A 12,837-nucleotide genomic window follows, 5' to 3' on the forward strand; every position below is an offset into this window, starting at 1 on the left:
TAGGTGTGAGGGTGTGTTCCTGTGAGTGTGAGTGTGTTGATGTGGAGGTGTGAGGGTGTGTTCCTGTGAGTGTGAGTGTGTTGATGTGGAGGTGTGAGGGTGTGTTACAGTGAGTGTGTTGATGTGGAGGTGTGAGGGTGTGTTACAGTGAATGTGAGTGTGTTGATGTGGAGGTGTGAGGGTGTGTTCCTGTGAGTGTGAGTGTGTTGATGTGAAGGTGTGAGGGTGTGTTCCTGTGAGTGTGAGTGTGTTGATGTGGAGGTGTGAGGGTGTGTTCCTGTGAGTGTGAGTGTGTTGATGTGAAGGTGTGAGGGTGTGTTCCTGTGAGTGTGAGTGTGTTGATGTGAAGGTGTGAGGGTGTGTTACAGTGAGTGTGAGTGTGTTGATGTGAAGGTGTGAGGGTGTGTTACTGTGAGTGTGAGTGTGTTGATGTGAAGGTGTGAGGGTGTGTTCCTGTGAGTGTGAGTGTGTTGATGTGAAGGTGTGAGGGTGTGTTACTGTGAGTGTGAGTGTGTTGATGTGAAGGTGTGAGGGTGTGTTCCTGTGAGTGTGAGTGTGTTGATGTGAAGGTGTGAGGGTGTGTTCCTGTGAGTGTGAGTGTGTTGATGTGGAGGTGTGAGGGTGTGTTCCTGTGAGTGTGAGTGTGTTGATGTGGAGGTGTGAGGGTGTGTTCCTGTGAGTGTGAGTGTGTTGATGTGGAGGTGTGAGGGTGTGTTCCTGTGAGTGTGAGTGTGTTGATGTGGAGGTGTGAGGGTGTGTTACAGTGAGTGTGTTGATGTGGAGGTGTGAGGGTGTGTTCCTGTGAGTGTGAGTGTGTTGATGTGGAGGTGTGAGGGTGTGTTCCTGTGAGTGTGAGTGTGTTGATGTGGAGGTGTGAGGGTGTGTTCCTGTGAGTGTGAGTGTGTTGATGTGGAGGTGTGAGGGTGTGTTCCTGTGAGTGTGAGTGTGTTGATGTGGAGGTGTGAGGGTGTGTTCCTGTGAGTGTGAGTGTGTTGATGTGGAGGTGTGAGGGTGTGTTCCTGTGAGTGTGAGTGTGTTGATGTGAAGGTGTGAGGGTGTGTTACTGTGAGTGTGAGTGTGTTGATGTGGAGGTGTGAGGGTGTGTTCCTGTGAGTGTGAGTGTGTTGATGTGAAGGTGTGAGGGTGTGTTCCTGTGAGTGTGAGTGTGTTGATGTGGAGGTGTGAGGGTGTGTTCCTGTGAGTGTGAGTGTGTTGATGTGAAGGTGTGAGGGTGTGTTCCTGTGAGTGTGAGTGTGTTGATGTGAAGGTGTGAGGGTGTGTTCCTGTGAGTGTGAGTGTGTTGATGTGGAGGTGTGAGGGTGTGTTCCTGTGAGTGTGAGTGTGTTGATGTGAAGGTGTGAGGGTGTGTTCCTGTGAGTGTGAGTGTGTTGATGTGAAGGTGTGAGGGTGTGTTACTGTGAGTGTGAGTGTGTTGATGTGAAGGTGTGAGGGTGTGTTCCTGTGAGTGTGAGTGTGTTGATGTGAAGGTGTGAGGGTGTGTTCCTGTGAGTGTGAGTGTGTTGATGTGAAGGTGTGAGGGTGTGTTCCTGTGAGTGTGAGTGTGTTGATGTGAAGGTGTGAGGGTGTGTTCCTGTGAGTGTGAGTGTGTTGATGTGAAGGTGTGAGGGTGTGTTCCTGTGAGTGTGAGTGTGTTGATGTGAAGGTGTGAGGGTGTGTTCCTGTGAGTGTGAGTGTGTTGATGTGAAGGTGTGAGGGTGTGTTACTGTGAGTGTGAGTGTGTTGATGTGGAGGTGTGAGGGTGTGTTCCTGTGAGTGTGAGTGTGTTGATGTGAAGGTGTGAGGGTGTGTTCCTGTGAGTGTGAGTGTGTTGATGTGGAAGGTGTGAGGGTGTGTTCCTGTGAGTGTGAGTGTGTTGATGTGAAGGTGTGAGGGTGTGTTCCTGTGAGTGTGAGTGTGTTGATGTGAAGGTGTGAGGGTGTGTTCCTGTGAGTGTGAGTGTGTTGATGTGAAGGTGTGAGGGTGTGTTCCTGTGAGTGTGAGTGTGTTGATGTGAAGGTGTGAGGGTGTGTTACTGTGAGTGTGAGTGTGTTGATGTGGAAGGTGTGAGGGTGTGTTCCTGTGAGTGTGAGTGTGTTGATGTGAAGGTGTGAGGGTGTGTTCCTGTGAGTGTGAGTGTGTTGATGTGAAGGTGTGAGGGTGTGTTCCTGTGAGTGTGAGTGAGTTGATGTGTGATGTGAGGTGTGAGGGTGTGTTCCTGTGAGTGTGAGTGTGTTGATGTGAAGGTGTGAGGGTGTGTTCCTGTGAGTGTGAGTGTGTTGATGTGGAGGTGTGAGGGTGTGTTCCTGTGAGTGTGAGTGTGTTGATGTGAAGGTGTGAGGGTGTGTTCCTGTGAGTGTGAGTGTGTTGATGTGAGGTGTGAGGGTGTGTTCCTGTGAGTGTGAGTGTGTTGATGTGAAGGTGTGAGGGTGTGTTCCTGTGAGTGTGAGTGTGTTGATGTGAAGGTGTGAGGGTGTGTTCCTGTGAGTGTGAGTGTGTTGATGTGAAGGTGTGAGGGTGTGTTCCTGTGAGTGTGAGTGTGTTGATGTGAAGGTGTGAGGGTGTGTTACAGTGAGTGTGAGTGTGTTGATGTGAAGGTGTGAGGGTGTGTTCCTGTGAGTGTGAGTGTGTTGATGTGAAGGTGTGAGGGTGTGTTACAGTGAGTGTGAGTGTGTTGATGTGGAGGTGTGAGGGTGTGTTCCTGTGAGTGTGAGTGTGTTGATGTGAAGGTGTGAGGGTGTGTTACAGTGAGTGTCAGTGTGTTGATGTGGAGGTGTGAGGGTGTGTTCCTGTGAGTGTGAGTGTGTTGATGTGAAGGTGTGAGGGTGTGTTACAGTGAGTGTGAGTGTGTTGATGTGAAGGTGTGAGGGTGTGTTCCTGTGAGTGTGAGTGTGTTGATGTGAAGGTGTGAGGGTGTGTTCCTGTGAGTGTGAGTGTGTTGATGTGGAGGTGTGAGGGTGTGTTCCTGTGAGTGTGAGTGTGTTGATGTGGAGGTGTGAGGGTGTGTTCCTGTGAGTGTGAGTGTGTTGATGTGGAGGTGTGAGGGTGTGTTCCTGTGAGTGTGAGTGTGTTGATGTGAAGGTGTGAGGGTGTGTTACAGTGAGTGTGTTGATGTGGAGGTGTGAGGGTGTGTTCCTGTGAGTGTGAGTGTGTTGATGTGGAGGTGTGAGGGTGTGTTCCTGTGAGTGTGAGTGTGTTGATGTGGAGGTGTGAGGGTGTGTTCCTGTGAGTGTGAGTGTGTTGATGTGGAGGTGTGAGGGTGTGTTACTGTGAGTGTGAGTGTGTTGATGTGGAGGTGTGAGGGTGTGTTACAGTGAGTGTGAGTGTGTTGATGTGGAGGTGTGAGGGTGTGTTCCTGTGAGTGTGAGTGTGTTGATGTGAAGGTGTGAGGGTGTGTTCCTGTGAGTGTGAGTGTGTTGATGTGGAGGTGTGAGGGTGTGTTCCTGTGAGTGTGAGTGTGTTGATGTGAAGGTGTGAGGGTGTGTTCCTGTGAGTGTGAGTGCGTTGATGTGAAGGTGTGAGGGTGTGTTACAGTGAGTGTGAGTGTGTTGATGTGAAGGTGTGAGGGTGTGTTACTGTGAGTGTGAGTGTGTTGATGTGAAGGTGTGAGGGTGTGTTCCTGTGAGTGTGAGTGTGTTGATGTGAAGGTGTGAGGGTGTGTTACTGTGAGTGTGAGTGTGTTGATGTGGAGGTGTGAGGGTGTGTTCCTGTGAGTGTGAGTGTGTTGATGTGAAGGTGTGAGGGTGTGTTCCTGTGAGTGTGAGTGTGTTGATGTGGAGGTGTGAGGGTGTGTTCCTGTGAGTGTGAGTGTGTTGATGTGGAGGTGTGAGGGTGTGTTCCTGTGAGTGTGAGTGTGTTGATGTGGAGGTGTGAGGGTGTGTTCCTGTGAGTGTGAGTGTGTTGATGTGAAGGTGTGAGGGTGTGTTACAGTGAGTGTGTTGATGTGGAGGTGTGAGGGTGTGTTCCTGTGAGTGTGAGTGTGTTGATGTGGAGGTGTGAGGGTGTGTTCCTGTGAGTGTGAGTGTGTTGATGTGGAGGTGTGAGGGTGTGTTCCTGTGAGTGTGAGTGTGTTGATGTGGAGGTGTGAGGGTGTGTTACAGTGAGTGTGTTGATGTGGAGGTGTGAGGGTGTGTTACAGTGAGTGTGAGTGTGTTGATGTGGAGGTGTGAGGGTGTGTTCCTGTGAGTGTGAGTGTGTTGATGTGAAGGTGTGAGGGTGTGTTCCTGTGAGTGTGAGTGTGTTGATGTGGAGGTGTGAGGGTGTGTTCCTGTGAGTGTGAGTGTGTTGATGTGAAGGTGTGAGGGTGTGTTCCTGTGAGTGTGAGTGTGTTGATGTGAAGGTGTGAGGGTGTGTTACAGTGAGTGTGAGTGTGTTGATGTGAAGGTGTGAGGGTGTGTTACTGTGAGTGTGAGTGTGTTGATGTGAAGGTGTGAGGGTGTGTTCCTGTGAGTGTGAGTGTGTTGATGTGAAGGTGTGAGGGTGTGTTCCTGTGAGTGTGAGTGTGTTGATGTGAAGGTGTGAGGGTGTGTTACTGTGAGTGTGAGTGTGTTGATGTGAAGGTGTGAGGGTGTGTTACAGTGAGTGTGAGTGTGTTGATGTGAAGGTGTGAGGGTGTGTTACTGTGAGTGTGAGTGTGTTGATGTGAAGGTGTGAGGGTGTGTTCCTGTGAGTGTGAGTGTGTTGATGTGAAGGTGTGAGGGTGTGTTCCTGTGAGGGTGAGTGTGTTGATGTGGAGGTGTGAGGGTGTGTTCCTGTGAGTGTGAGTGTGTTGATGTGAAGGTGTGAGGGTGTGTTCCTGTGAGTGTGAGTGTGTTGATGTGAAGGTGTGAGGGTGTGTTCCTGTGAGTGTGAGTGTGTTGATGTGAAGGTGTGAGGGTGTGTTACTGTGAGTGTGAGTGTGTTGATGTGGAGGTGTGAGGGTGTGTTACAGTGAGTGTGAGTGTGTTGATGTGAAGGTGTGAGGGTGTGTTCCTGTGAGTGTGAGTGTGTTGATGTGAAGGTGTGAGGGTGTGTTACAGTGAGTGTCAGTGTGTTGATGTGAAGGTGTGAGGGTGTGTTCCTGTGAGTGTGAGTGTGTTGATGTGAAGGTGTGAGGGTGTGTTACAGTGAGTGTCAGTGTGTTGATGTGAAGGTGTGAGGGTGTGTTCCTGTGAGTGTGAGTGTGTTGATGTGAAGGTGTGAGGGTGTGTTACAGTGAGTGTCAGTGTGTTGATGTGAAGGTGTGAGGGTGTGTTCCTGTGAGTGTGAGTGTGTTGATGTGAAGGTGTGAGGGTGTGTTACAGTGAGTGTCAGTGTGTTGATGTGAAGGTGTGAGGGTGTGTTCCTGTGAGTGTGAGTGTGTTGATGTGGAGGTGTGAGGGTGTGTTCCTGTGAGTGTGAGTGTGTTGATGTGGAGGTGTGAGGGTGTGTTCCTGTGAGTGTGAGTGTGTTGATGTGGAGGTGTGAGGGTGTGTTCCTGTGAGTGTGAGTGTGTTGATGTGGAGGTGTGAGGGTGTGTTACAGTGAGTGTGTTGATGTGGAGGTGTGAGGGTGTGTTACAGTGAGTGTGAGTGTGTTGATGTGGAGGTGTGAGGGTGTGTTCCTGTGAGTGTGAGTGTGTTGATGTGAAGGTGTGAGGGTGTGTTCCTGTGAGTGTGAGTGTGTTGATGTGGAGGTGTGAGGGTGTGTTCCTGTGAGTGTGAGTGTGTTGATGTGAAGGTGTGAGGGTGTGTTCCTGTGAGTGTGAGTGTGTTGATGTGAAGGTGTGAGGGTGTGTTACAGTGAGTGTGAGTGTGTTGATGTGAAGGTGTGAGGGTGTGTTACTGTGAGTGTGAGTGTGTTGATGTGAAGGTGTGAGGGTGTGTTCCTGTGAGTGTGAGTGTGTTGATGTGAAGGTGTGAGGGTGTGTTACTGTGAGTGTGAGTGTGTTGATGTGGAGGTGTGAGGGTGTGTTCCTGTGAGTGTGAGTGTGTTGATGTGAAGGTGTGAGGGTGTGTTCCTGTGAGTGTGAGTGTGTTGATGTGGAGGTGTGAGGGTGTGTTCCTGTGAGTGTGAGTGTGTTGATGTGGAGGTGTGAGGGTGTGTTCCTGTGAGTGTGAGTGTGTTGATGTGGAGGTGTGAGGGTGTGTTCCTGTGAGTGTGAGTGTGTTGATGTGGAGGTGTGAGGGTGTGTTCCTGTGAGTGTGAGTGTGTTGATGTGAAGGTGTGAGGGTGTGTTACAGTGAGTGTGTTGATGTGGAGGTGTGAGGGTGTGTTCCTGTGAGTGTGAGTGTGTTGATGTGGAGGTGTGAGGGTGTGTTCCTGTGAGTGTGAGTGTGTTGATGTGGAGGTGTGAGGGTGTGTTCCTGTGAGTGTGAGTGTGTTGATGTGGAGGTGTGAGGGTGTGTTACAGTGAGTGTGTTGATGTGGAGGTGTGAGGGTGTGTTACAGTGAGTGTGAGTGTGTTGATGTGGAGGTGTGAGGGTGTGTTCCTGTGAGTGTGAGTGTGTTGATGTGAAGGTGTGAGGGTGTGTTCCTGTGAGTGTGAGTGTGTTGATGTGGTGGTGTGAGGGTGTGTTCCTGTGAGTGTGAGTGTGTTGATGTGAAGGTGTGAGGGTGTGTTCCTGTGAGTGTGAGTGTGTTGATGTGAAGGTGTGAGGGTGTGTTACAGTGAGTGTGAGTGTGTTGATGTGAAGGTGTGAGGGTGTGTTACTGTGAGTGTGAGTGTGTTGATGTGAAGGTGTGAGGGTGTGTTCCTGTGAGTGTGAGTGTGTTGATGTGAAGGTGTGAGGGTGTGTTCCTGTGAGTGTGAGTGTGTTGATGTGAAGGTGTGAGGGTGTGTTCCTGTGAGTGTGAGTGTGTTGATGTGAAGGTGTGAGGGTGTGTTCCTGTGAGTGTGAGTGTGTTGATGTGAAGGTGTGAGGGTGTGTTACTGTGAGTGTGAGTGTGTTGATGTGAAGGTGTGAGGGTGTGTTACAGTGAGTGTGAGTGTGTTGATGTGAAGGTGTGAGGGTGTGTTACTGTGAGTGTGAGTGTGTTGATGTGAAGGTGTGAGGGTGTGTTCCTGTGAGTGTGAGTGTGTTGATGTGAAGGTGTGAGGGTGTGTTCCTGTGAGGGTGAGTGTGTTGATGTGGAGGTGTGAGGGTGTGTTACTGTGAGTGTGAGTGTGTTGATGTGAAGGTGTGAGGGTGTGTTCCTGTGAGTGTGAGTGTGTTGATGTGAAGGTGTGAGGGTGTGTTCCTGTGAGGGTGAGTGTGTTGATGTGAAGGTGTGAGGGTGTGTTCCTGTGAGTGTGAGTGTGTTGATGTGAAGGTGTGAGGGTGTGTTCCTGTGAGTGTGAGTGTGTTGATGTGAAGGTGTGAGGGTGTGTTACTGTGAGTGTGAGTGTGTTGATGTGGAGGTGTGAGGGTGTGTTACAGTGAGTGTGAGTGTGTTGATGTGAAGGTGTGAGGGTGTGTTCCTGTGAGTGTGAGTGTGTTGATGTGAAGGTGTGAGGGTGTGTTCCTGTGAGTGTGAGTGTGTTGATGTGAAGGTGTGAGGGTGTGTTACTGTGAGTGTGAGTGTGTTGATGTGGAGGTGTGAGGGTGTGTTACAGTGAGTGTGAGTGTGTTGATGTGAAGGTGTGAGGGTGTGTTCCTGTGAGTGTGAGTGTGTTGATGTGAAGGTGTGAGGGTGTGTTACTGTGAGTGTGAGTGTGTTGATGTGAAGGTGTGAGGGTGTGTTACTGTGAGTGTGAGTGTGTTGATGTGAAGGTGTGAGGGTGTGTTACAGTGAGTGTGAGTGTGTTGATGTGAAGGTGTGAGGGTGTGTTCCTGTGAGTGTGAGTGTGTTGATGTGAAGGTGTGAGGGTGTGTTCCTGTGAGTGTGAGTGTGTTGATGTGAAGGTGTGAGGGTGTGTTACAGTGAGTGTGAGTGTGTTGATGTGAAGGTGTGAGGGTGTGTTCCTGTGAGTGTGAGTGTGTTGATGTGAAGGTGTGAGGGTGTGTTCCTGTGAGTGTGAGTGTGTTGATGTGAAGGTGTGAGGGTGTGTTACAGTGAGTGTGAGTGTGTTGATGTGAAGGTGTGAGGGTGTGTTACAGTGAGTGTGTTGATGTGAAGGTGTGAGGGTGTGTTACAGTGAGTGTGTCTGCTCCTTACCACTTCCCGGAAGAGTTTCCCCAGGGCGCTGCTGTCCTGCAGGTTGTGCACGAAGCGGGAGGCGGGCGGGCTGGCTAAGAGGCGCAGTTTGGCCGCGTTGGGCGGCTCGGTGGCCACGGGCGACATGCCCACCGTGAAGAACTTGATGCCTTGGTTTTTGGCCTCGGCCGTGGCCGCGTAGATGTCCGGGTTCCTGGGATGGTCGACGCCGTCGGTCATGAGCACGGCCACCCTGACGCTGCCCTGGGTTGCCTCGTTCAGGTAGAGCTGGGTCAGGTTGGTGATGGCGTACGTGGTGTAGGTGCCGTGCCCGATATAACCGATGGGAGCGACGCGGGCCCTGAAGGCGGCCGGGCCGCTCCAGTCGCGGAAGGTCTGCTCGATGAGCACCGTGCTGCTGTACTGGAGCAGCGCCACCTTCGGCACCAGCCGCCGGCCGCTCGACACCCGCAGCTGCTGCAGCCGATCCACGAAGTCCAGCACGAAGCGCTTCTCCCGGTTGTGGTTGAAGTCCTTGGCGCTTTCTGAACTGTCCAGCAGGAATGAAATATCCAAACTGCAATCCTCCTCTGAAAAGTGGAAAGATTGATTCGTTTATTTGGGGGGCTGTTAACATATTTTGTGACCTGAGGAATTGCAACATTGGGGCGAATGGAAACTAAAATAACCCAACTTTCAGTAACCTGTTGTGTGCTTGCTTCACTTTGTATTTCCTTCACAGAAAGACAAGCAGTTTATCAGCACAATTTCTACAACAAATGAAATAGATCTTTTGTTTCATTTTCAAGTGGCGCAGATAATGAAAACTTTGTATCGTTATTGTCTACAGGTAACGCATTTTGCGTCAGGTGCAGTGTATAAGGTTATAGTTCTCTATAAACAGCCTTAGGGTTTATCCTACACCCAGCGCACAGTTAACATATAAAGCAGTTATGAACCAGGAAAGTTGGGTAAAAAGCTACTGAAAACGAGTGCGAGCAAGTGTCAAATAAATAGCATAAAGTTAAAAAAAAATCTGATATGACCTTGTTCATTTTCTCCTGGTGCATTAGACGAGAGATTCTTAATTTTTTGTCTTCTAACCAAATTTCCATCCCCGCGTTCTTCATAGTCTTGTGATAAAACTTGCTGGTATCCTGTCCATACTAGCAGCCACCAGAATTGGTGGAACGCTCTCATTCTCCCTATATAAAAAAAATCTGTATTTAAAAGTGTCATTTCACAGCGGATCAAGTTCACAACCCCTGTTTTGATATATGAAATGATACAGCTGTGTTACAAATTACAGTGTGTCACATTCAATGAGCAGATCAAACGTACCTTGATGGATTAGAGGTAGATTCATTCGTCACCTTTGCTGCAGAGCTGTATAAAATTAATATTAGCAACAGCGCAGAAGAAACCCGTTGCAAGACCAACAAATGCAGCTAGGTATACAACCAAAATGTCGTAGGCTACTGCGAGTTTGAGAGAAAGTTAGATTTACTGTAAATTATAGGTGATAGGACATTGTACAAAGTAACACTGACCTGTGGAGGTCGACTTCTCAACTGCCTTTTGTCTGCACTGAGTTGAAAAGCAAAACAAGCATTAGCAGGAAAACTCTGGCCGAATGTGTGAGGTCTTCCAATTTATTCTCTGGGAATCTGCCCCTTTTCAAATCTAGTAGTTGAACTTCTCCTGCTTTATAAATGAAGGCGGGACGGCCCGAGGATGGTACTGGAATGACGAAGACAATTGGCTGCAGAGATAAGCTGCGATTTAATATGAAATGAAATGAAAAAGGAAAATCACTGGGCGCCTGGGAATAAAAAGTACAGGTATTGTGAAATTGAATTGGGGTTATTATTAACTTAATAAAGAAAAATGGCACCGGCGGTGAATTGACGTACGCAATTCTAACATAAGGTTCAAATAATGTCAAAAACTTCAGGAATGAAGTTAGAATGCGTTCTAACCACATTGTAACTCTGAGATTGGACAATAACGTCAACAAATGGGTAATGTTTGATGCACTGAGAGACTGGACACGAATATTCATATCGTAAGATAGGCTGATGGTTTATTTTAGATCATCCTTCCAAAAAAAAACTATGGTTTCCATCATAATAAATCATCAAAGCATCCAATTGTCCCCTAAATAATTGCAGAGTGTTTTGTCTCCATTATTCTACCCAGAATTCCACTCCATATATTGATCACAGTCCATGTGAAGGAGTACTTCATGAGGAGGAAAGGAAGCAGAAACAATCAGGTGGCATCAGGTGAGGTGACAGATGGCATCAGGTGAGGTGACAGATGGCATCAGGTGAGGTGACAGATGGCATCAGGTGAGGTGACAGATGGCATCAGGTGAGGTGACAGATGGCATCAGGTGAGGTGAACCCATGATGTGCACCTGCTCGCCAATATAGATTGCTACATAATTGGCAGTTTAACAGACCAATTAATATAATGTTTCATTTTTTTAAAAAATACGGACCCATAGAAAATAACAAACATTTTCCAAGAAGATTTCTTCTATTCAGTGTCCATCTATTTCTTGTGGCTGACTTTCTCTGTGATTGAGCCTTTAAATAAAAAGTTTATGAGAGGGGCTCGGTGTGCAGTGGGTAGGACTCTGGATTTGAATCCAATGCAGGCCGAAAGTCTCATCTGCATGCTGGATGTAAGGGTTCCCTCTGGAATTAGTTTGGACAGTTTCAATTCAGTTCATCATGGGCTTGGGCTCCCAACACAAAACGGCCACAAACTTATACTAAATTTTCAACTTTACTCACAAAATTCACAGTATGGGAAATAGAAAACCATCAGCTCAGACTGTAGGGGGGCTCTTCTGAGGGTGGAGCTGAGACACATTGGCCCCGATATTTATGGGGAGGCAGGGAGGGAGCGGGGGCGTGTGTCAGCAGCCGGGAAACGCGGAAGTGCCAGCAAGGCGGAGGTCCTGCCAAATTTAACGGCAGGACCTCATTAGAATTTTTTTTTACTCCATTTCCCGCCAGGCAGCCGGTCAGATTCAGAGGGTGGCCGACTGCCGGTTGGGAAAGCCTGCAGTAGCTAGCAGCAGCCAAGGAGCGCTGGGGAGGGAGAGATAGAGATAGAAATCGCGGGAAGGGAGAGATAGAGATGGAGGGGGCGAGATAGAGATCGTGGGGGAGAGAGATCGCGGGGAGATGGGGTGGGGTCGGCCCATCGCTGGTGGGGGGTCTGAAGATTATGGTAGAAGGTTTGCTTGAGGGGCAGGGAGTGGGGGGGGGGAGCACTCCTGCTCCTCCTGGTCTACAAACCGAGCTGGAAAAGCACTTACCTGCTGAAGCCGGCATCGCCCGCCTCCCTTTAGTTGCCAGGTTTCACGAGCCGGAGGAATGGAGCCTCATTAACATATTAAAATCACCTACCTGCCTCTCCAGAGCGGGTTAATTGGCCGCCCCTCAACCAGAAGTAGGCGCATTTGCAGCGGGTTAGGGCCATGTTTCACAATTTTAAAATTTTAAACCCCCCCCCCCCCCCCCCCCTGCCGCCGACACTCTCCCGCTCATCTTGAGGGGATTAAAATTACCCCCATTGTTGAACAGACAGCTTTACTCTGGTCTTAACTGCACGATACCTGACCTAAGAGTGTTTGATTCTGACATTGAGTGCTTGAAAAGGAAAGTGTTTAATTTCCTGGCGCTAATATTCCTTAGCATAAAATTCACAAGAATGGCATTTGTGAAGTGGGCAATAACAAAACAATACAACGTGCAGTATTTTAATTATTGGTAGATTATCATCTTCATCTACAGTCATTATTTATGATGTATACATCCTTTATCTATGAAGATCAGACAATTACAATATGTAATTTATTAGTGTAAATCTGGAGAAAATAAATTAGTGATTAATTGCTATGTTTGCGGCAATAGATGGCTGTGCCGTTGAGTTCTGCAAACTTGTAAAGACAGATCTAATTGGGGTTGTTATTTATCTAATAACTGGTTACCTGAAACCATTTGTGATGTGGAATTTAGCACTGCATTCTATCTAGTATTACAGGTTACAATCTTGTTTAAAATGAACATCTGCTAGGTCAGAGGTTAATCAGCATATAGGTTGTGGTCGTGTGTACGATATAATGTGCGTTTGGTTAGAACATTACTGTCTGCCTAGCAAATGGCCCAAGTGTCACTATTACCTAAGACAGCTGTGTTCTGAGCTGCGTTTCATTACCTCCTGTAGGCTTGAAACAATCAGTATAATGGAGCTGTCAGATAGGAATGATGAACTGAAAAGTGCTGACTGAAAATCAATATCTGCCTCCAGCTCTCCCATTCAAATTTTATAATCTCCAATATGTTTGTGGTCAATTTAATATATATAGAATAATGACTACTTTTTAACAGTTATGTGGTTCAAATGATGACATAAATCATGAGGGCTTTGCTCTTATATTTCATACATATTACCTAAACTATTTGTTTGATTACAACCTTTAACTCAGTATTTATGTTTGTTATTTCACTGGATATATACACTTTTCAAAGTATGTTGAAGGGGCCTTGTCACCACTTCAAAGTTATAAGTAAAATGTTCTTTCTACTATTGATTAGCATGCAACACAATGATGCAATTCCAATCTAGTGACAGGACTGGCTTAAGTCATCTACAAATCCTGCAGTTACAGGGGCCCTCGACATAAAGGAGATCCAATGCTGAGCAATATTAATCTGTCACAGCTCTAATTTATCTTTTCAATCTTGCGAA

At 47.9% G+C, this 12,837-nt stretch overlaps 1 protein-coding gene across 1 annotated transcript in view; it reads right to left on the reverse strand.

Moving 5' to 3' along the window:
* Positions 1–9,270, reverse strand: part of col28a2a (collagen, type XXVIII, alpha 2a) — a 125,598-nt gene extending 116,328 nt beyond the window's left edge. The window contains exons 1-2 of the mRNA XM_067986797.1: positions 9,117–9,270; positions 8,092–8,660 (exon numbers count right to left, since the gene is read on the reverse strand). Of these exons, the coding sequence (XP_067842898.1) occupies positions 8,092–8,660; positions 9,117–9,270 (723 nt within the window). The remainder of the gene's footprint in view (positions 1–8,091; positions 8,661–9,116) is intronic.
* Between the last annotated feature and the right edge of the window lie 3,567 nt (positions 9,271–12,837).

The sequence above is a fragment of the Heptranchias perlo genome, chromosome 7 (genome assembly GCF_035084215.1).
Source record: "Heptranchias perlo isolate sHepPer1 chromosome 7, sHepPer1.hap1, whole genome shotgun sequence".
NCBI lineage: Eukaryota > Metazoa > Chordata > Chondrichthyes > Hexanchiformes > Hexanchidae > Heptranchias > Heptranchias perlo.